The 22,379-nt window shown below is 47.6% G+C and overlaps 1 protein-coding gene across 1 annotated transcript; it reads left to right on the top strand.

The window, feature by feature from the left end:
* Positions 1-9,083: 9,083 nt before the first annotated feature.
* On the top strand, positions 9,084-22,058 carry LOC126526943 (piggyBac transposable element-derived protein 4-like). The gene is made up of 2 exons (XM_050174650.3): positions 9,084-20,038; positions 20,252-22,058. Exons 1-2 carry the CDS (start codon positions 19,981-19,983, stop codon positions 22,024-22,026), a joined length of 1,833 nt encoding a protein of 610 aa, XP_050030607.3. The 5' UTR covers positions 9,084-19,980; the 3' UTR covers positions 22,027-22,058.
* Positions 22,059-22,379: the final 321 nt, after the last annotated feature.

The following is a 22,379-nucleotide window of genomic DNA, read 5'->3' as shown; positions in this document are numbered from 1 at the left end:
GTCTGCGGAGTTCATCGTAACTCTGACAAAGATCAGGGTCTGCGGGTTTTTCGATAGGAGCATTTGAAAGACGTCGTCTTCGATGCCCATCAAAATATGACGGATCTTATCGGATTCGGCCATTGATGCATTGACGCGCTTGCAAAGGTCGACGACGTCTTCTACGTAGTTGGTGAAGTTCTCCCTTTGCTGCTGGGAACGGTTGTGCAAGCGTTCTTCGGCACGAAGCTTTCGCACCGCGGGGCGTCCGAAAACTGGCGTGAAGCTCGTCTTGAAGTTGGATCATCTGCGAAGGTCAGATTCGTGGTTGCGGAACCACACGTACGTTCGCGACGCCCCTGAGCTAGAAGACCGCGTCGTTCAACTTATGAGCATCGTCCCATTTGTTGTGGGCACTCACGCGTTCATAGGATGAGAGCCAGCCTTCGACGTCGTTTTCGTCGGAGCCGCTGCAGCGAGCCGGAACAGAGAAGGGTGGGCGAGGCCGGCGGTGGGGTTTGGCGTGCGTCGTCAGGCACGATGGGCGGCAACTTCCGACGGCGGAGTTCCAGGGTGGACGAAGACATATAGGAAGCTCCACCAAATATGTAAGGCGGTTTAATTAACAAGCCAGAATGTTACACGATACACAGCCAGGTCTGTTGATCAAGCGTCGGGCACCGAGCTGTTCTCGATCGAGCGAGGCGTTGACGATGCGCCTGAAGCACACGCCTATCTTCTTCGCTACAGTTTGTTGGCTTCTTATAGTTAATAAAAAATCGGGGCCTTTGGTTGACCCCCTTTCACCCCTTTCGCGCGCGCACGCACGCACACACGCACACACACTGTGGGGATGCGCGACTCTCACGCGTCCCCTGATATCTTGTTTTCCCGCATAGCTCCTGCAGTGCGGCTTCGCCGCGTGGCCTGGCGCCCGCGGCGGTCGGAGTGGTACAAGCGCAGTGCGAGATGGCGCGAGTGTTGCGCTGCTGCGGGGTTACTTGGGCGCCGAAAGACAAGGCGCTTCCTCTTTGGTTCGGGTCAGCAAGCAGTGTGGACGTGCGGTGCCGCGCGTGCGCCGATCCATGCTTCTGCGAGACCGTCTCGCGTGGCCGCCTTGGAACGCGCCACCGTTCGCGTGACCGTACACGCGAACGACCAGGCGTTGGGATCCAGCATGGGGCGAACATATTCGCTCGCTATCCGGTCGCGGTGTGTCGGACTTCTAGATTTGTCGCGCGCCCATCGACATGTTTTGTGGATAGCAACTCGGCTAGCTGGCATTGATCTATGAAAGGTGCAATAAATGCCCTTGTGATTGTTTGCACTACTGTGTTGTCGTTCCTTTGTCCCAAGAGCACGGAGGAGAACCCCACAACACACACACACTATCTCTCTCTCTCTCTCTCTCTCTCTATATATATATATATATATATATATATATATTTTTTTTTTTTCCCCCCAATTTCAAGCTGCTGGCTTGAAATTGGGGAAATTATTTGTAGTTCTTCATTGAACTACAGAAATTATATATATATATATATATATATATATATATATATATATATATATATATATATATATATATATATATATATATGTTCGGTGAAGAACTACAAATAATTTCCCCAATGTTGTCCTTCGTGGCATTGCTTGTTGGCTTATCATTTGACCAATAAATTTCCTTTCTTCTCGTTTATGTATACATAATGCAAAAAAACTTAATGAGCAAGTATATATCGTACTCCTAGCTCTATCTCCGAGTAAAACTACATGCACGTGCGTGCATTGAGTCCAACAACTGTCGTTGACCATCGGCTGCATTTCACAGCGGTATATACGCGTACACGGCGCGCTCCTTCTGACGCGCGATACGGGCAACGCAACGGGAGGCTCGCACACATTGTTTGCAGTACGCGTGCTCAGGTGACGGGACGAGAGAGGGGCGACTGAGCAGCCGGAACCAAGTGTTCGAGCATTTATCGCAGTCACTTCGGCCAATTCAACAATGAAACGTCTGGCCTGGAAGCGGCTTCAAGCAGGCCACTGCGCGATTGAGTCGCCGTATGTGCGGACACATTTTGTGCGACGTGAAGAAGGCGTCGGCAGATGGTCACCGCCTTCCCGACCTAACCTACTGGCGATACGCCGTGTACCGCATTTGCGGTGCACCCGAAATGCGCTTTCGTGCGTGGCTCCGGTGGCTCCGCGGGACCGCTGCTGGCTTCTCCGCAATAAGAGGCTTCGCGAGGAGAAGTCTTCTTCGGTGGGAGTGCCCTACCAACCGTCCTCTTGCACGTTGGGGAAAGCCATGTAGACACGGAAGGTGATAATATCGGAGATTTCTTTTTTATCTTAATTCGTAATGGGTAAATTCGCTTTAGTGTCGTGTTAACAGAGATAATAAAAATTGAAAGCGAAAGACTGACGGAGTGTTGCTCGGGTAAGCGGCGAAGCCGACGTAATTAGAGTGTTTAGTTGAGCGTGTTTACGCTCCGCTAAGCAGTTAAGCGGAGCGGAAGCGCGAATGCGCATGCGCCGTCCGCTTAGCCGTAAGCGGGATAGCGGAGCGAGGAACACGGAAGCTGCCTGAGCGGAGCGTGCCGCGCAGCACTTTGGCTAGCGTTGGCGTCAGAACGGATTGGATGCAGAAAGCAAGCGCACTGGCTAACACGTGGCGTTCCCCAAGACGGCGCTTTATTTTCCATTGGATAATATGGACCGGTAACGCATTACAAGCGCACGTCTATAGGTACTTCATGGAGAAATAAGTTATATATATATATATATATATATATATATATGTATATATCTTTACATATATATATATATATATATATATATATATATATATATATATATATATATATATATATATATTGTGACGCAGCAGTAATCACGGCTTTTATTCCGCGTCCCAAGATTAGGTGAACCGACCACGCCCACAGCACGGAGCACACTCGAGAGCCAGCCCCACAAGCGATGATGAAGAAGAACCCCATATAAACCCCATATGATGATGATCGTGTACAGATGACAAAGAATAGCTTATAAATTCCCACACTAATGTCCCCTCGCGCGAGAGCGGCCATCCTGGCCGCAATTCAAAGGGGCGGTGAACGTCTCGTGAAAGGCTTCATACGGGAAACGTGGACAATCTCAGCGGCGCGGCAGCGGCGGTCATTTGGAACAATAACTGGTTCCACGCGATAGTTCACTGGAGAAGTCTGCTCCAAGACTTTGTAGGGGCCGATGAACCGAAGCTGAAACTTGTCACACAAGCCAGGAGTACGAACTGGTGTCCGGAGTAGCACTTCCTCGCCAGGGCGGAAGCACACGACGCGATGAGAGGCGTCGTAATGCTGTTTGCGGTCCTGTTGCCGTGCTTCGGTGTTGATGCGGGCGAGCTGGCGACAACGCAGAATGCGGGACACATATTCTTCGCAGGAGGAAGGACATTGATGGACAGTTGGCGCGAAGAAAGAGACGTCAAGACAGGAAGAGGGCGAACGACCATAGACAAGGTAGAATGGCGAGTAACCGGTCGTGCGTTGAACGGCGGTATTATATGCAAAGGTCACGAATGGTAAAATTGCGTCCCAGTTTCTGTGATCCGGGTCAATGTACATGGCTAACATGTCTGACAGCGTGCGATGAAATCGCTCTGTGAGGCCGTTGCTTTGCGGATGGTAACTGGAGGTAGTCTTGTGGGTGGTTCCGGAGGCTCTGAGTACTTCGTCTAGTAGTTGCGAGAGGAATGCTTTTCCACGGTCGCTCAGGAGGACGCGAGGAGCACCGTGACGCAGTATTAAGGATTGAAGTATGAATGCAGCAACTTCAGAGGCTGAGGCAGAACTCACACAAGTTGTTTCGGCGTAGCGTGTCAAGTGATCAACGGCTGTCACAATCCATCGTTTACCGGTGAGAGTCACAGGAAGTGGGCCATATAGGTCAACTCCAACGACCTCAAATGGTTGCGACGGACAAGGAACCGGTTGCAGTTGTCCGCTTGGAGCTGATGTAGGGAGCTTTCGACGCTGACATAGAGCGCAGGAAGCGACATACCTCGCTACACTGGCGGACAATCCAGGCCAGTAGAAGCGCCCTTTGATGCGGTCATAGGTTTTCTGGAAACCAAGGTGACCAGCAGTCATGTCGTCGTGAGAAGCCCGCAGGACATAAGCACGTAGAGAGCGTGGCAGAACAGGAACCCAGCGTTGACCGTCAGGGTGATAGACATGACGGTATAGGACGCGGTTGTCAATCTTAAATTGCGTCAGCTGCCGACGAAGGCGGGCGTTAGGCGGGCGCGAAGCTCCTTGAAGGTGGTCGATGATGCGCCGACAGTAAGAGTCGGCAAGTTGATGAAATTGGAAGGATTTGTTGTCGTGTGGAGGCATCTCGTCGACAGTGGCCAACAAGAAAGCATCTGAGGAGGGATCGAGCGAAAGCTTGTCACGGATGGTAGTTGGAGCTCCATTGCATGGTGTCGTAGGAAGCGGACAGCGAGAAAGTGCGTCTGCATCTTGGTGTTTTTTTCCGCACTTGTAGGTAATGGTAAAGTCGTATTCTTGCAAACGAAGAATCCACCGACCAAGTCGTCCAGACAAGTTCTTCAGCGTCGAAAGCCAGCATAATGCATGATGGTCTGTAACGATCGTAAAGTGGTGGCCGTGAAGATAAGGTCGAAACTTCTGCACAGACCAAATGATAGCTAGACATTCCTGCTCCGTGATGGTGTAATTCTTTTCGGCGTTTGTCAGAACGCGACTTGCGTATGCGACGACCCTCTCACCTAAAGTGTCGTCTCGCTGTAGGAGAATGCCACCAATTCCGTGACCACTAGCATCCGTATGCAGGAGGGTAGGAGCAGCTTCATCAAAATGGCGTAGTACTGGTTCAGATGTGAGAGCGCGCTTCAGATGGGTGAACGCAGATTCACATTCGGGAGACCACACAAAGGGAACATTAGAACCCAGTAATTTGTGCAGAGGTGACGCTATTGAGGCGAAGCCCCGTATGAATCGCCGAAAATAGGAAGCGAGGCCTAAGAAACTACGCAAATCTTTGGTCTTTTCGGGACGAGGGAAGTGCTGAACTGCGGAAACCTTGTCAGGATCAGGACGAATGCCATCTTTGCTCACAATGTGACCTAGAACTTTGATTGTCTTGCTCGCAAAATGGCATTTCTTAGTGTTTAGCTGAAGTCCAGCGTTGGCAAGGCACGTGAGAACTTCATCCAGACGTTGCAGGTGCTGAGAGAAGGTTGACGAGAAAACAACAATATCGTCGAGATAGCACAGGCAAGTCTTCCACTTTAGGCCACGAAGAACGGTGTCAATCATGCGCTCGAACGTTGCGGGCGCATTGCAAAGGCCGAATGGCATGACATTAAACTCGTAGAGCCCATCGGGTGTTGAAAACACTGTTTTCTCCTTATCGTCCTCATGCATAGGTATCTGCCAGTAGCCGGAACGCAGATCGATGCTGGAGAAGTACTCGGCACCCTGCAGGGAATCCAAGGCATCGTCTATTCGCGGCATAGGGTATACATCCTTGCGTGTGATCTTGTTAAGTGCTCGGTAGTCGACACAAAATCGAACAGAGCCGTCTTTTTTGCGAACCAAAACAACGGGGGAAGACCAAGGGCTAGCAGAGGGGCGTATTATGTTTCGTTGGAGCATGTCGGTGACGTTCTCGTCAATGACGTTCCTCTCGGCTAGCGATACGCGATATGGTCTACGGCGCACGATGGATGTACCATCTGTCTCTATCCGATGCGTCGTAATCAAAGTCTTTCCCAACGAAGATGAATGCGCGTCAAAGGAAGCTTCATGTTTTCGGAGCAAAGCAAGCAATTGTTGTGACTGCTAAGCTGTCAGGTCGGAACTGATGGCAGCTGCAAGAGCTGAAGGAGATGCGGCCCGTCCGGTACAAGGACCTTCAGAGGAAGCTGGTTTAAAGGAAATAACAGATATAGACTCTGATGCAGTGGCGCAAGCCAATGTAGTGCCTTTAGGGATGAGAATCTTTTCGGATGTCGGGTTTGTAGCGTAGAGAAGTGCAGCGCCATGATCAAACCTAACGAGCCCTGATGCAAAGGCTATCCCTCTTGCAAGACAGCGTGCAGATGGTAAGACGAGCACGTCGCCGCAGTCAATCACATCAGACGTGATAGTAACGATGCTTTGATGGCGAGGAGGTAACGCGGTATCTTCTGCAGCAACGAAGTGAAGGGGTGCGTCATCTGCATGAAGTGAATAGGTCGTGTCGGTCCTGTGGAGAACGCGTTGTCCACAGCAGATGGAGGCGGAGGCCGTAGAAAGAAAATCCCATCCCAATATCAGCTGCTGGGCACACGAACTTAGCACTGCAAATTGTACGCGATGTAGAAGTCCATCGATGGAAATACGAGCTGTGCACATAGCGATAGGTCGAATGGAGGCCCCTTGAGCAGCGAGTAGCGTAGGTCCATCATAGGGGGTCGTAACTTTCCTAAGTCGCGAACACAAATCACGGTGAATGACGGAAACACTAGCACCAGTGTCTATTAAAGCTTCTACTTGTACACCTTCTACTACAACCAATATCACATTGTACGGACGCGATGGAGGAATTTCTGTCCTGTCGTTCGATGCAGCTTTTCCTCCAAAAGCTGCATAATTCAGTTTTCCGGACGACGCTCGGCGAATTGAGAAGCAGGTCTCAGTGGGGACGTAGAGCGGCGAAGGGGTGACGGCGAGCGGCGTCTCGCAGGACGGTAAGCTGTCTCGGATGCTACAGTAGGCGATGGAGAGCGTCCGCGCGGTGGACCATAAGGACGGCGTTGGTCATGGAAGCTCCCTAGACGTTGGAAAGTAGCTCCGGGCGAAAAGTCATCCCGTTCGTATACGTCATATCCGCGACGCTCGTCTTGCTGGCGCTTGCGGCAAAAACGCGCTATGTGGCCACGATAGCCGCAGTAGTAGCAGATGGGACGAGGAGGACGCCACTGCGGATAGCTGGTTTGGGTAGGTGCGCTGGTAGTCATGGAAGCGATGTGAGCCGGTGTTGGTTTTGGAGGCATCGGTGGGACGATGACTGGAGTAGCTGCGGCTACTTGTGCGTACGTCGATGGGGCCCTAGGTGTTAGAGGGTCCGTGTACGCTGCACCAGCCATGGATGCCAATTCCTCCTTGATGACATCTCGCAGATTGGTATCGGAGGTATGAGAAGGCATAGGTCCTGCTGCTAAGCCAAGATACTGGAGCTCTTCTCGAATTATTGCGCGTATCATTGCTCGTAACGTAGAGTCGTCGGCGCTAGTGTTTGCAGTGGTGTCCGGCTAGCTGCAACCGTACTGATTCGAGTTCGTCAAGGCGCTGGCAAGTAGCGACGATATCAGCGACGGTAGCGGGGTTCTGGATGGCTAAAGCATTGAAAGCAATAGCTCCGATGCCTTTGAGGATGTGGCGAACCCTGTCTGATTCGGTCATGGCCGTGTTCACGCGTCGACAAAGAGCAAGCACATCCTCGATGTACGACGTATAGGATTCACCGGGTTGTTGCTTGCGAGTGTCGAGCGTCTTTTTTGCGAGGGCAGAACGAACAGCCGGTGTACCGAAGATTTGGCGGAGCTGCTGTTTGAAAGCGCCCCAGTTCGTGAAATCAACCTCATGGTTGAAAAACCAAGTCTTCGCTACGCCTGTCAGATAAAAGGCGACGTGACGTAGCTTGGACGCATCGTCCCAACGGTTAGCCGAACTCACTCGGTCATAGTCGTCCAGCCAATCCTCGACGTCTTCACCGCGAAGTCCAGCAAACAGATGGGGATCACGCTGGTGCCCACTGACAACCCAATACGGGGAGGCTGGGGTAGTCGAGGCCGAGATGGTGGAAGTAGAAGTGCCTGTTGGCTCGTCCTGCGACATGTTGGCGGACAGCTGGCACAATCGGCGACCCGATCGAAGCTCCAGGAGGTTGAGCGGGGAGTCAGAGGACGGGGGACCGAAGAGCACACTCCACCACTTGTGACGCAGCAGTAATCACGGCTTTTATTCCGCGTCCCAAGATTAGGTGAACCGACCACGCCCACAGCACGGAGCACACTCGAGAGCCAGCCCCACAAGCGATGATGAAGAAGAACCCCATATAAACCCCATATGATGATGATCGTGTACAGATGACAAAGAATAGCTTATAAATTCCCACAATATATATATATATATATGTAAAGATATATACATATATACGTTTTACTGTATAAGAGTGATCATAAAGTGTTTTTTTCTTTCATTACCCTGAATTTAGCCAGGGGGCGCTGCAACTACGAAAGGTCTTTTTTTCATTGTTTAACCTATAATATAGGTAGGATATTAGGCAGTATAGTAGCAAGAGCTTGGTGGCGCAACCCACCATCCCGTTCCAAAGGGGACGCTCATAACACCCATCCATCCATCCGTCTAAAGTTACTGTATATGCTACAGCACATACAGTAATTCTAGAAAGGTTTGTATAACTAAAACGTGAAAATCGCCCGCCGCTCTGCAGTGGCTTAGCGGGCCAGCTCGGAGCGGAGCGTACCGTAAGGACGCTCAACTAAAACACTCTATTGAGCGAGCATGACGACACTCCCATGACGACAAGAAGACGCCATAATCTTCCACAGAAAACATCGAGTTATTTTCTCTATATTTAAACTAATACGTTGCACCAGCTGTTCAATAAAGTCACAGGCGTATCTACCGGGGGGGGGGGGGACGAGTGCCCCCCCCCCCCCGGTAGATACGCCTAACGATGCAGTTCAGCCTCCTTATAGAATTTGTCGAGGGATCAAATACATGAATAATAACTGCATTGTAATAAAATAATAATAAAAGCATTGTAAACGAATGCTTGAACGCTACGCACTGTCAACACAAGTAAAATATGTGTTTTTTCATAAAAAAATATGCTCATATGTCAAAGAAATTGTGCCCGAAATAAATCATATCAATGCTTCCGCGTTTTTTGTCTACTTAACAAGTAAAGAAAATATCATACGAACTTTAGAACTATATCAGCTTGAAACCAGCAAAGCAGTGTATGCTGCTGATATAAAAAATGTAAAGGCCATGAAATGAACAAGCCCAATATTTTAATGAAACTGTCATTCAAGAACCTTGTTTACATTTTTGTACACATGCAACGACCAGGGAAAAATATTAATGACACTGTCCTTTGTTCCAATGTATTGAATCGGAGGAGCTGGCTCCGGTCGTGTATTGTAATTGCATAGAAACGATACTTGCAATAGAGAGCACGTATAAAAAGCAGCATTTCTGCAAGACATATGAGGGCGAGTCAAATGAAAGTGAGCCAATGCGAATATATGACAAACAGGGTACTTTATTTAAAAGAAGTCTCCATCAGCATTTAGACATTTGCCCCACTGATCAACAAGTCGCCGCGATTCCCGTCTCATAAAAGTTATTGTGTTGCTGCTCCAAAAAGTCTGTATAACAGACTCTTTCACATCATTATCCGACACAAATATGGTCCCCTTGAGTTGTTTTTTTAATTGCCCCAAAATGTGGAAGTCGCAAGTCGACAGGACTGGGCTGTATGATGGATGCTGCAGCATTTCCCACTTGAAGTTTGCCAGTTTTGTGTTAATCACATCAACGACATGGGGACGGGCATTGTCATGGACCAAGATGATCCCATTCGTCAATTTTCCACATCATTTGTTCTTGATTGCGACATGCAGCCGATCTAGTGTTTTACAATGTCAGAAACGGTTAATATATAGTCTCTTCAGGTTTAGCAAATTCGATCAGTAATGACCCCCGACGATCGAAAAAAAAGTCAACACCTTTCCGGCGGAAATGACGGAATTTGCTTTCTTTGGGGGTAGTGAATTTGAATGTTTCCACTGTAAGCTTTGCCGTTGTGTTTCAGGCTCATATTAGTGGCACCATGATTTGTCGCCGGTCCCAATTACAGACAATAAGTCGTCACCCTCATTTCCATACCGGATCAGATGAGTCAAGGCTGCGCTGAACCTCTCAGTCTTCTGGTGGTGGTTCAAAATCTTGAGCACCCTTTGCACACACATGAGCCAGTAACCGAGATGTTCATGAATTATGGTGTAAACTGAACTGTGACTGATGTTCACACGCTCTGGCAGCTCATCTATGCTTATCCTCCGTTCTTGTCTAATCAGCTCATCAACCTTTGCAATTGTGTTGGGGGTTATTGCATGGGAGCTTTAGCCCGGTCTTGGATCGTCTTTGCAATTTTTACGTCCTTCTTTGAACCGTTTCCTCCAACGCTTCACTGTGGCCAATGAAATGCAATGTTCAACGTGCATGGCAGCCATACGGCGCCTAATTTCTTTTTGGGAAACACCTTCAGCTGTCAAAAACCTCACGACACCACACTGTTAAACTTTTGGAGCGTCCATTATGCCATGCAACCATGTTCAACCCAGTGTATGGGAGTATTAAAGAACCTTTATTCTCACACCTACGTGTCATTTTTGTAAATGACAGATGCCTGTGTGCTACGTGCATGCCTCACAGATAATGAACCGAACTATTAATGCGCGGGGTGGGTTGGCTCACTTTCATTTGACTCGCCCTCGCACATTAGAAATGCGAAGCTACAATAGAATATAGAAGTGTGAAGATACAGCTTGATAAAGGGCAAAAAAGTCTTACTGGAAACAAAGTTCACTGCACGTATGAACAAGTCCTCGGAACAAGATATTTAAATAAAGGTACGTATAAGTCTCCAATAAATCTACATATCTAAGAAAATGTCACTGTACGTGATGCTTCAAACAAGGCAAATAAACATGTTGCGCAATCACAGATCACAGAATCCGAAGGTCCACCCCCCTCCCTCCGCTCCACCCGATGCATCGCGTGTGACGAAAGGCGGCGCGCTAACTCCCCGCTTTTCTCCCTTGTGCAAACAAGACTGAGCCACCATTGACAGCTCAGCCCCCCCCCCCCCTTTCACTCGCACATACAGCATGCGGCGCGCAGTTGCGATGTTATAGCCCTTAGACTTTATAATGATGACGACGATGTGTGGTGTTTTGTGGCACAAGGGCCAGGTTTGGCCAAAGAGCGCCATGACAAGTGGTAATGTTAATGTATTATGGAAGATGTGACTCGGCTGTAAAGTGGTCTAAAAATAGTCGCAGTAAAGTGCGTAAAATCTACGTGCTATAAAATTATGGCGATGACTAATGACGAATACTATGAACACTAGAATGCATTGGGAAAAATGATGCAATGTACAAAATATGTGAGATGCTAAAATTTTCTAAGAGCACTACTGCCTCGCCAGAGCCCTTGAACCCAAGGGACGGGAGGCATGCGCTATGCGAAACGACTATCACAGCGCTATCCTCTATAGAGAGGAGGCGCTACGAACGTATGGACTAATTACATGTAATACAACATCTTTCAGGAAACCTAGGACTGCGCTGGTATCAAAGAGCGGTTCTACACCGAGTAACATAACATGATGAAGGGGGATATGCTGCCGGTATGCTAAGGGAAAATGTTTCTTTCTGTCATATTCGGCTTCCCGACACTCCAGGAGGACGTGGAGGACGGTCAGCCTCTCCCCGCATCTACCACAGGTTGGAGGCTCATTTCCAGTGAGTAAAAAGTTATGCGTGCCAAAAGTGTGTCCTATTCTTAGACGACAGAATAGGACATCTGTCCGGCGTGATTTTGTTACAGGAGGCCAGAAACCTAATTGTGGCTTTATTACATGCAGCTGATTATTTGTTTCCAGGTCCCACAAGCGTTGCCAGTAGTTTCGCAGTTTCCTTCTTAAGAAAGGTTTCAGGTCTGTGACAGGGACTGCAGCGGTAGAATTAACAGTGTGTGATGCAATTGATGTGGCCATCTGGTCCGCTAGAACGTTACCCTGGATGCCCCTGTGGCAAGGCACCCAGCATATAATCACATGCTGGTTAGATACATATGCTTTACATAAGATGGAATAGAGTTCAATTATTATAGGATTTTTGTGCTTACAGAACGACATCAATGACTTCACAACACTAAGGGAGTCCGTATATATAACTGATTTTTTTAGTTTTGATTTCCTTATATGCTTCACGGTCGACAATATTGCGTAGGCCTCAGCCGTGAAGATACTAGTTTCCAGATGCAGTAGATCGGATTCCGAGAAGGATGGACCGACGGCTGCATATGACACCCCCTCGCGTGACTTAGATGCATCTGTGTAAAACTCCGTGCAGGAGTGTTTGTATTGCAGTTCCCGGAAATGCATCTGGATTTCAATCTCTGGAGCGTGTTTTGTAACCTGCATGAAAGATATATCGCATTTTATCATCTGCCACTCCCAAGGAGGTAGCAGCTTAGCTGGAGGCATTAGGTGGAGCTCGAGGAGTGGGACATGCATTTCATCACTAAGCTCCCTCACACGCAGCGAGAAAGGCCGTCTTACGGAGGGACGATTGCGAAAAAGTGTAGCATATGCCATGTCATTAACGGTATTAAAACACGGATGTTGAGGATTTGAGTGGACTTTCAGAAAATATGCTTGGCTGATGTATGTTCTCTGCAGATGAAGTGACCACTCATTCGATTCTACATATAAGCTTTGTATATGGGACTCGTTCTGAAAGCGCCAGTGGCCAGTCGGATTCCTAGATGGTGCACTGGGTCTAGCATCTTTAGTGCGCTCGGGGCGGCAGAGTGATAAATCACGGCACCATAGTCTAGTCGCGACCGAATGAGGCTTTTATAGAGATTCATTGAACACTTCCTGTCACTACCCCATGTAGTCTGGGATAGAAGTTTCATTATGTTCATTGTTTTCAGACATTTTTCTTCAAGATGTTTAATGTGGCGGACGAAAGTGAGTCTGTAGTCAAGTATAACACCTAGAAACTTGTGCTCTTTGTTTACAGGTATTTGTTGTCCGCCCAGTTCTAAGCAAGGGTCTGGGATTATTCCTCTCTTTCCTGTAAAAAGGACACAAGAGCTTTTGTTAGGATTGATATTAAATCCATTCCTGTCTGCCCACATTGACACTTTGTTCAGGCCATGCTGTACCTGTCTCTCGCATACAGCGAGGTTACAGGATTTGAAAGCTATTTGTATGTCGTCCGCGTAAACAGAATAAAAGATTGCCGGTGGTAATGAAGCGCGAAGCGTGCTCATCTTCACGATGAAGAGTGTGCAGCTGAGCACGCCTCCTTGGGGTACGCCCGTTTCTTGCGTAAAAGGACGCGAAAGTACATTACCGACTTTTACCCGGAAGGTACGACTGGACAGATAGCTTTCTATTAAGTTTAGCATATTACCATGGATGCCCATTTCTGACAAGTCTCTTAAGATTCCGTAACGCCACGTCGTATCGTACGCCTTCTCCATATCGAGGAATATGGATAAGAAAAACTGTTTGTGTACAAATGCGTCTCGGATATTTGCTTCTACACGTACAAGATGGTCAGTTGTGGAGCGCCCTTCTCTGAAGCTACACTTATAGGGATCAAGCATTTTGCTCAGTTCAAGGAAATGGATGAGTCGCCGATTAATCATTTTTTCAAATACCTACAAAGGCAACTTGTCAGGGCTATCGGGTGGTAACTTGCCACTGAGGAAGGATCTTTGCCTTGTTTCAAAACCGGGATCACAATGGCTTCTTTCCATGCAACCGGGAGGTATCCTGTAGCCCAAATTGTGTTGAAAATTGCGACTAGTGTAACTTGGGTGTCTTTATGTATGTTTTGGATCATTTCATACGATTCTGTCAGATCCCGGTGCAGAGCTCTTGCATGCGCTCAAGGCAGCTCGCAACTCGGCAATACTAAAAGGACAGTTGTATGGTTCATTCTGTTGACATTTTCTCATGAGTGGCTTACATTCTTCTATTTGTTTATATTTCAGAAAGGATTGCGAGTAATGGTTGGCACTTGACACGCTCTCAAAGTGCTCCCCAAGTGAGTCCGCCTGATCTTGTAGGGTATCGCCTTCTGTGTTTACCAAAGGGAGTGCATATGCTTGTCGCCCTCTTATCCTATTGACCCTGTTCCAGGCTTTGGCCTCATCTCTGAACGAGTTAATACTCGATAGAAACTTCTGCCAACTTTCTCATCTGGCCTGTCGGCGGGTTCGCCTGCCTTGGGATTTTACTTTTTTAAAGTGGCTAAGATTCTCCGCAGTGGGAGAAGCGCGTAGCAACCCCCACGCCCTGTTCTGTTTTTCACGAGCGATCCTACAATCGTCGTTCCACCATGGGACACGCCGTTTGCAGGCCAAGCCTTTTGCTTCTGATATGCATTTAGATGAGACATCTATTATGAATGCTGCAAAGAACTCGACTGCAGCATCAATTCCTAACGAAGACAGGTCAACCCATGAGATACTAGTAAGAGATCGAAATTTCTCCCAATCAGCTGTCTCTATCTTCCACCTAGGAGCGTGTGGTGGATATTTGTTTTCTTTCGGTGATCTTAGCAGTGTAGGGAAGTGGTCGCTGCCGTAAGGGTTGTCGGTAACTTCCCATTCAAGTTCAGGTAGTACAGACGAGGAGACTATGCTAAGATCTATGGAAGAATAGCTTCTGTTTGCAAGAGAGTAATATGTGTGTTCCTTCTTATTCAACAGACACGCACCAGAAGAAAAAAGGAACTGTTCGACAAGACGTCCTCGCACATCTATACGAGGGTCGCCCCACAGGTAGCTATGTGCATTGAAATCGCCAAGAACAACATAGGGTACTGGCAATTCATCTATAAAGGACTGAAATTCATGTTTGCTTAGTTTATAATGCGGGGGTATATAAAGTGAGCAAATAGTGATCAGTTTGTTTAGCAGAATAACTCGAACCGCCACTGCCTCAAGGGCCGTTCGTAGCTGTAAACATCGACAGGCTATGCTTTTTTGAATTACTATTGCAACACCGCCCGATGATGCGATAGCATCATCGCGATCTTTGCGAAAAGTAACGTGCTGTCGAAGAAAATTTGTGTTTTGGTTTTAAGTGTGTTTCCTGTAAACACAGCACTTTTGGATTGTGTTTATGGATGAGTTTTTGCACATCATCAAGATTCCTGAGAAGACCTCTGACATTCCATTGGATGATTTGTGTATCCATATTTAAAGAAAATTGGTGCTGTGTTTACAGAAACGGAAAGGATGCCTTAGATTACAGAGCCCTTTCGAGGCCCTGTAACAGGGGTTCTGCCCTTTTTGAAGCGTTTGAGCGAGTCTCGGCGCTCCTTAGGCGTTTGGTGCGCCTTGAGGACAGGTGTAGTGTCCATTGCCTCCTGTGAGATGCCGGACAAGCGCTCTTGCGAGCGAGAGGTTTTCCGAGAGAGTCCTGCCCCGGAAGGCAAGACCCCTGCGCCCACCAGCCCGGAGGTCGATGGGGCTCCCTGAGGGATTTGGCTGCGCTGGCCGTTGCCAGCGCTGGAAGGGGCCTCGGAGGTTGGGGCAGCCTCGGCTGCACCCAGCTTCGGGGTTGATGGCCCCGTCTGCTTGGTTGGCGGAGCAGCGCTAGCTGCAACCGCCGCGGGGGCAGTTGGCGTAGCTGCCGACTCACTGCTTGTGGGTCGGACAGCCGCCGGAGGCCGTAGTGACGCTGCCCCCTGACGCGCCACATCGGCAAAGGTTTGCTTGGGCAGGTACGATACCCGCCTGCGTGCCTCCTTGAAACTTATATTTTCCTTTACTTCAACTGTTACAATTTTCTTTTTTCAAGGATGGGCACGACCGCGAGTACGCGGCGTGCTCCCCATCACAGTTTACACAGTGGAGAGCATTCTCACAAGCTTCAGATGTGTGTTCGTGGGCACTGCATTTTGCACATGTTTGGCGGCCTCGGCAGCTCTGCGAGCTGTGACCGAAGCGCTGGCATTTGAAACATCAGAGTGGATTTGGCACGTACGGCCTAACACGGAGCTTGATGTACCCGGCCTCGATTGACTCGGGCAAGATACTTGATCCAAAAGTAATTATTAGGTGCTTCGTCTGAATCTCTTTGCCATCCCGCCTCATCTTAATTCTTTTGACATTGATCACATTTTGCTCACTGAAGCCCTCCAGGAGTTCCGCTTCAGTCAGCTCATGCAAATCATCATCTGACACAACACCACGGGTGGTGTTCATTGTACGGTGCAGGGTTACTGTTATGGGGATTTCCCCAAATGGCACTAGTTGCGGTAGTTTCTCATATTGTTTTACATCGCGGAGCTCCAAGAGGAGGTCGCCGCTTGCCATCCTCGATACCTTGTAACCTGGGCCAAAAACATCAGTCAGGGACTTTGAAACAAGGAATGGTGAAATGGTTCGCACTGCTTTGTTTGACTTTTCAGAATGAATAACATGAAAGCGGGGGAAATTCTGTATTTGGTGTCCGAAAAACTGGAATAAATCTTCGGTGCGCCCTCGTTTCTGAGGTCGATCAGGAAGTTTGGGGAAAGAAGTTTCCATGAAAATGTATAAAAATTCGGCAACAGCGCCGACCGCCCACCACGGAGCCCAACGAGGGGACGCGGCAGAGCTTGCATGCAAGTCTGCACGACGCCAGTCGTACGCCGCCACTATAACCAAATATGGTGTACCAAGGTTGGATAACCACACAGGGTTAACCCTTACCGCCAAGGAGAAAGGAAGTAAATAGAAGAGAGAAGGAGACAGGAAAGGTGGAAAGTAAGGGAAAGACGAAGGTTGTAGGGAGAGAGAGACAGGAAAAGACGACTGCCGATTTCCTCCAGGTGGGTCAGTCTGGAGGTGCCGTCTATGTGAAGCCAAGGCCGAAGAGGTGTGTTGCCTCCGCCGGGGGGCCTTAAAGGTCCAAACACCCAGCTTCGGCTCAACCCCCAGGATCCCCTTTTCCCCAGACACGGCTAAGCCACGCACGGCTACACGCGGGAGGGTCCAACCCTCGTGTGCTCGGGTACGTGGTGTCGCAACACACCAAATGCCTGCTTGCGCAGACGCCCCTGCGGGGCTTAGACTTTATACGGAACATGCGACGGCAGGAATGCGCCTGGAGGGTCCATACGATTGCTATCGCAGTGGTATAATAAGAGTATCTGGCAACTGAACAGTACCATGACCCATTACATTCTGCAAATGAGGAAGTAAGAAAATCAAACTTTCACAGTGCAACAATTCACTGTGCCGCAACAATGTCTTTTTTTTCTATGGGGCAGTAGCACTGAGATGAAAAATGCGAAGGAAAGCTGGCCACAATTTATTGCCTACTTTAGGCACCTAATGTGGCTACCAAAGGAATATCGAAGAAAAGCGAGACGCTTGGTACATAGAGAACCATACACATACTGCCAGGTATTCAACACCGGCGAGACAAGACTTTCCAGAAAGGTTAAGCTCAAGCAAATGCATTGCAATCTGTTGCGTTCCCACAGTCATGGCAGTGAGCAACCATTGTCTTTTTTTCGTCTGCTAGCCAGAGAGCGTCCAAAACTCTGCTAGGCCAAAATCCACTCGGCCAGAGAAAGGAATGCACACCGAAGTGCGCCGCGCGGTGGTCGGGGCAATACGAGAAAAACGTATGCGCTTTGGCTGGCTCTAGCAGCCCGCTGGTAGCCAGAACAAGAAAATTAAATTATGGGGTTTTGCGTGGCAATACCACGGCCCGATTATGAGGCATGCTGTAGTGTGGGCCTCCGGAAACTGGGACCACCTGGTTTCCTTTAACGTGCACCTAAATCTGAGTACATGGGTGTTTTCGTATTTCGCCCCCATCGAAATGTGGCTGCCGTGGCCGGTATTTGATCCCGTGACCTCGTGCTTAGCAGCCCAACACCATAGCCACTAAGCAACTACGGTGGGTAGAACAAGAAAATTCAAGAGGCCCAATGTGTCCTCACGAATAAAAGTTAAGGTAGAAAAATTAATAAGAACGTAGTAACCTTTGCTGGCTTTAGTTTCTTGACATGGATGCTTTGGTGCAGGTGAAAAAATATCTTGATATTCTTTTCTGCGACTTGACGGCACAAATGAACTACCACAACGCTTTGTCTCATAGGACCTTGCTGCATGCTTTGTTAACTTGTCTTATAGTGTGTTGATTTGGCTTGCCTTGTTGTATTGTCTGATGTACTAATTTAGAAATGTTAATGCACCTTTGGCATCAAATGTTTATTACACTAAACCCACAAATTTCTGGAATTGAAAATCTAAACCACAACTTTGGAAATGTCAATGCACCTTTCGCATCGAAAGTTTATGAGAACCTTATACCATTAAAGTTTCAGAATTGAAATCCATGCACTCTGTAGACTCCCCAGCCTCCGCAAGATACCGCGACGAGTCCGCTCGCCATCAAAACTTGGTTGAAACATTGTGCTCGGATGGGGCTCCTGTGTTATGCGACTCCAGGTGCATGGGCATTGCATGAAATCCAGCCCAAGTTTGCAATGTTTACGCCGAAATGTCTTTTCGAGCGTGAAAAAGACATTCTGGACAGAATCCGCAATGATTTCTGGCGCCGTGGGTTGCCTGGTTGGCGGTGCATGACAGCAAGAAAAAATTTTGGAGAGGGGGGGGGGGGCTGAAGCCCCATACGTCTCCCCCCCCCCCGGCTCTGCCCATGGTCTTGAGGCGGTCGACATTGACACTGTCTTGCCCACGACCACGTACAGAACTCCCACAATGACAACATGAGCGATGCACGCCACTATGAGGTGAATGCGCTGGGCACTGACTGTACATCAACAATCTAATCAAACTACTTACAGGTATAACTGTCCAATTTCATGGTGTAATCTCAACTTATCGTAGATATGGCGGTGAAAATGACCTTGGTCAAACGTTCAGAGCTGATTCAATACCAACAGAACACAGACTTGAAACTTTTCTAAAGGAATGTGTCGCTTCTGACTTTGAGGATTTCATTTTCAGGCTGTTTTTTAAACAAGAGCTACACTATTACTTGTTTCCCGGTAGGAGAAAAAAAGAGAACAGCAGATATCCTGTACATTGAAAAACTAGGGCCACTTTCTTGTGAAGTGTACCGAAAATTCGCACTGTACAGGTTACTTATGTGCTCTGCCAACAGTTAACGATAGTCGCTTTATCCCAATTCTCATGCGTTACACACGGCATTTAGTTGTTTTCCCCGGTAAAATATGCGAGGCACGGTGTTTATATTTATTCGAAGTACGAAGCGATGTTCTGGGTGATGAGTTTCCATGTGTTTTCGTGCATCATACGGGATTTGTAGTTTGTTTCTCCAGTGTCCACGGTGAGCTAAACAAGGCATCTTATTCATATTGGGGGAAAATTATGGAAGTGGTGTGGCCAATGTGTAGGCAATGTTCCAAGTGGGTCGATTAAATGCGCATTTTTCAGTATAATACCTATACAAGTGCTCCATACCGGTATTAGTCTGTTTTATGAGCGGCGTAAAACTTAAACAGCTGCACTGACATAATTACAACTACAACTGAGGTCAAATTTTGCGAACATAAGGGGAAAAATCCACCAAGTTCAGGTGCGATGGTAAATACATGTTGATCAAATACGGCGCCAAAAAAATTGTAAGCAAGTGTTTGAAAGCATCATGCTGCTGCTACTAGCTAGGTTTCACAATATCCCAAGAGAACTCTGCATTTCACATATTTTATACTTAGAAGGAATAGGCATCCTTTTAAGTGTTCAACGTTTCTGGCTTATTTAGAAGCGTTAAGAATAATTATTGAACCCTCATTTTCTTTACTATTTCATGCGTGATGTATCGGCTTTGTCTGGTACCCTCACTGAAATGAGAGAGACAGATTCGTTTTGTTTGGCGACAGCAAGGACAAGTTAACCCTTTGTGGGACAGTGGGACACATACGTCCCACATAGTGCTCCACTCTAAAGGGCTCGTACGAAGCAGAAGGAAACCGGAATCATTCTTGTGATGTGCTACCACCTATTGAGAGGTTTCAGTACTTCTTTTAAATATAGTTTCAGCAGCCTCCACTAGATGAGGCAGTGAGTCCAGAACTTGAAACTTCGTTCTTTTTTTCTGATGCATTGGAAGTTTTCGACTATATGCGATCCGGCAGAAAAGAAAATCAACATGCCTGGTAAGTAATTCCTTTTTTCTGCATTCAGAGAAACAACCCTGGATTAAAATCAGCTCTTGTTTCTGAGATTTGAGCTTACATATAATGAGATAAATGCAAATTTTCAATACCATGCTGAAAAAAGTTGCACATTTTGCTAAGCCTAATGGCAGAATTTTGAGCGGTAATTTTCGAATTATTTGATCTAGAACTTGTCGTTGCTTTCTAATGCAGGCAAGCGATTTCTATCACAAGAAGAAGCTCTCGAGCTCTATTTTAGCATATCGGACGATCCGGACTCCAATGATTCGGATGGGGAAAGCACAGACGAGAATGTCATTCCCGAGCTTGCGCCTCATTGTACAGATGAGGATGCCAGTGCAGATGAAATGGCTGCGTCAACGAGCAGACAGGCAAAACGCAAGGCAACCTATACAAAAAAGAAAACAAAGAGGCGGAAAAGATCGCTAGACCTGTGCGACAACATCGTGGAAAATGAGGAAGAAACGCCGGGCACATGGGGTTGTGACGAGCCAGACCATGTTCTGCAAGTCCCAAAAACATGGGATCCTGAGATGTCACAAAAGTTGCCATCCAAACCGATTGAAGCTTTTTCACTCTACTTCGACGACGAAGTAATGCAGCTCCTTGTAGAGGAAACAAACCGCTTTGCAGAACAGAAAAACCGGCGAAAATGGAAAACGATCACGTTAGATGAGCTTCGGGCTTTCTTCGGCATTCTGATTCTCATGAGTGTAAACCCGAGACATCAGCTGTACCTTTACTGGAGCAGCGATAACTTTTTCAATGCACCAGAAATCTCAAAAGTCATGTCGTTCAAGCGATTCCAATCCATCATGAATTGCCTGCATTTGAGTGACAACACGAAAGAAAAAAAAAGAGGCGAAGATGGATATGACCGGCTGGCAAGAGTACGCCCTCTCATCGATGCTCTGAACAAACGTTTTCAGAAAGAGTACACGCCATCGGCTCATCAAGCTATAGATGAGAGTATGATCCTATTCAAAGGAAGATCGTCTCTGAAGCAATACATGCCAATGAAGCCCATCAAACGCGGCTACAAGGTGTGGTGCCGGGCCGATTCAGAAACCGGCTACCTGATTGCGTTTCAGGTGTATGAAGGAAAAAATGCGAAGCGTCCTGCCAACCAAGCACTTGGAGAGTACGTCGTATTGTCTCTGGTAGAAGGCGTTGAGCCTGGCACGCAACTCTACTTTGACAATTTCTTCACTTCCACTCGCCTCATGGAGGACCTTGCACAGAAAGGAATTCTTGCTGTTGGTACAGTCCGGACAAACAGGAAGGATCTGCCTGATGAATTGAAAATGGACAACAAACTCCAGAAAGGAGAATATATCTGGCGATCAAAAGGAAGCATTGTTGCATATCAGTGGCGTGACACAAAAAATGTGCATGCTTTATCGAATTTTCACCACCCAAAGGACACAGAAGTTGTCCGCAAGCTTGCAAATGGGTCTTCGGTTTCCGTCCAGTGTCCAAAGGCTATATCCGACTACAACACTTGGATGGGAGGAGTCGACAAATTCGACCAAAAGCGCAATGCATACCGAGCTGACAGGAGGTCCAAAAAGTCCTGGTACAGAATATTTTATTTCTTGCTCGATGCAGCCATCGTCAACGCGTTCATTCAAGTAAATGCTGTGAATCCAATGACCTACTTATGGTTTCGATTGGTTCTTGGACGGGAACTCATCAATGGCCAGACATTCAGAACCACCGGCAGCAGGAAGCCGTTCAGAATGAACAAGGAGGGTAGAAAAAATGGCCACAAAATGGTTGGCGTATCGGATGAAGTTCGGTTCATGGGAAGAGAGCACAACCCTGTGAAAGTGGAAAATAGGCGCAGATGCCGTTGGTGTTCCACGAGGGGGAAAGAAGTGCGAACAAGTTTCTTGTGCAAGGCATGCTCAGTCCCGCTTTGTGTGACCTGTTTTGGACCATTCCATGAAGTGGTTAGTCAGAACTAACCTAGTGTGGCACCCGTGTAGGTCAATGGGATAAATACATCCCACATTTCATTTTCCCATTTAGTGTCAATGGGACAAATGCGTCCCACATTTTTTTCTTTAACTATACATAATAAAACTGTGAAATTTGTTTAGAATCATTTCTGTACACCTCATTTTCAAGTGTAATAAAAAATTTTTTATAATTCTTGCAAAAAATATATGTTGTCCCACAAAGGGTTAATGGGTACAGTTAACGTGAAAGGTTAATACATGGCCTTTTGCAAATAAATTACGTATGGAAGCACTCTAAAGTGTTATGAAAGCACCTAACGAGCGGGAGAGAACTGAGCCCACGGCCCTGGCAGAACTAT

The sequence above is a fragment of the Dermacentor andersoni genome, chromosome 9, assembly GCF_023375885.2.
Source record: "Dermacentor andersoni chromosome 9, qqDerAnde1_hic_scaffold, whole genome shotgun sequence".
Taxonomy (NCBI): Eukaryota; Metazoa; Arthropoda; class Arachnida; order Ixodida; family Ixodidae; genus Dermacentor; species Dermacentor andersoni.
Note: the sequence above shows the minus strand (reverse complement) of the source record. Positions and strands in the feature narration are given on the sequence as shown.

Bases quoted from the DNA above. Each gene is read 5' to 3' on its own strand.
- LOC126526943 (XM_050174650.3), top strand. From the start codon at position 19,981: ATGCATTGGAAGTTTTCGACTATATGCGATCCGGCAGAAAAGAAAATC. The intron at 20,039-20,251 runs GTAAGTAATTCC...TTTCTAATGCAG, and splicing joins AAAGAAAATCAACATGCCTG to GCAAGCGATTTCTATCACAA.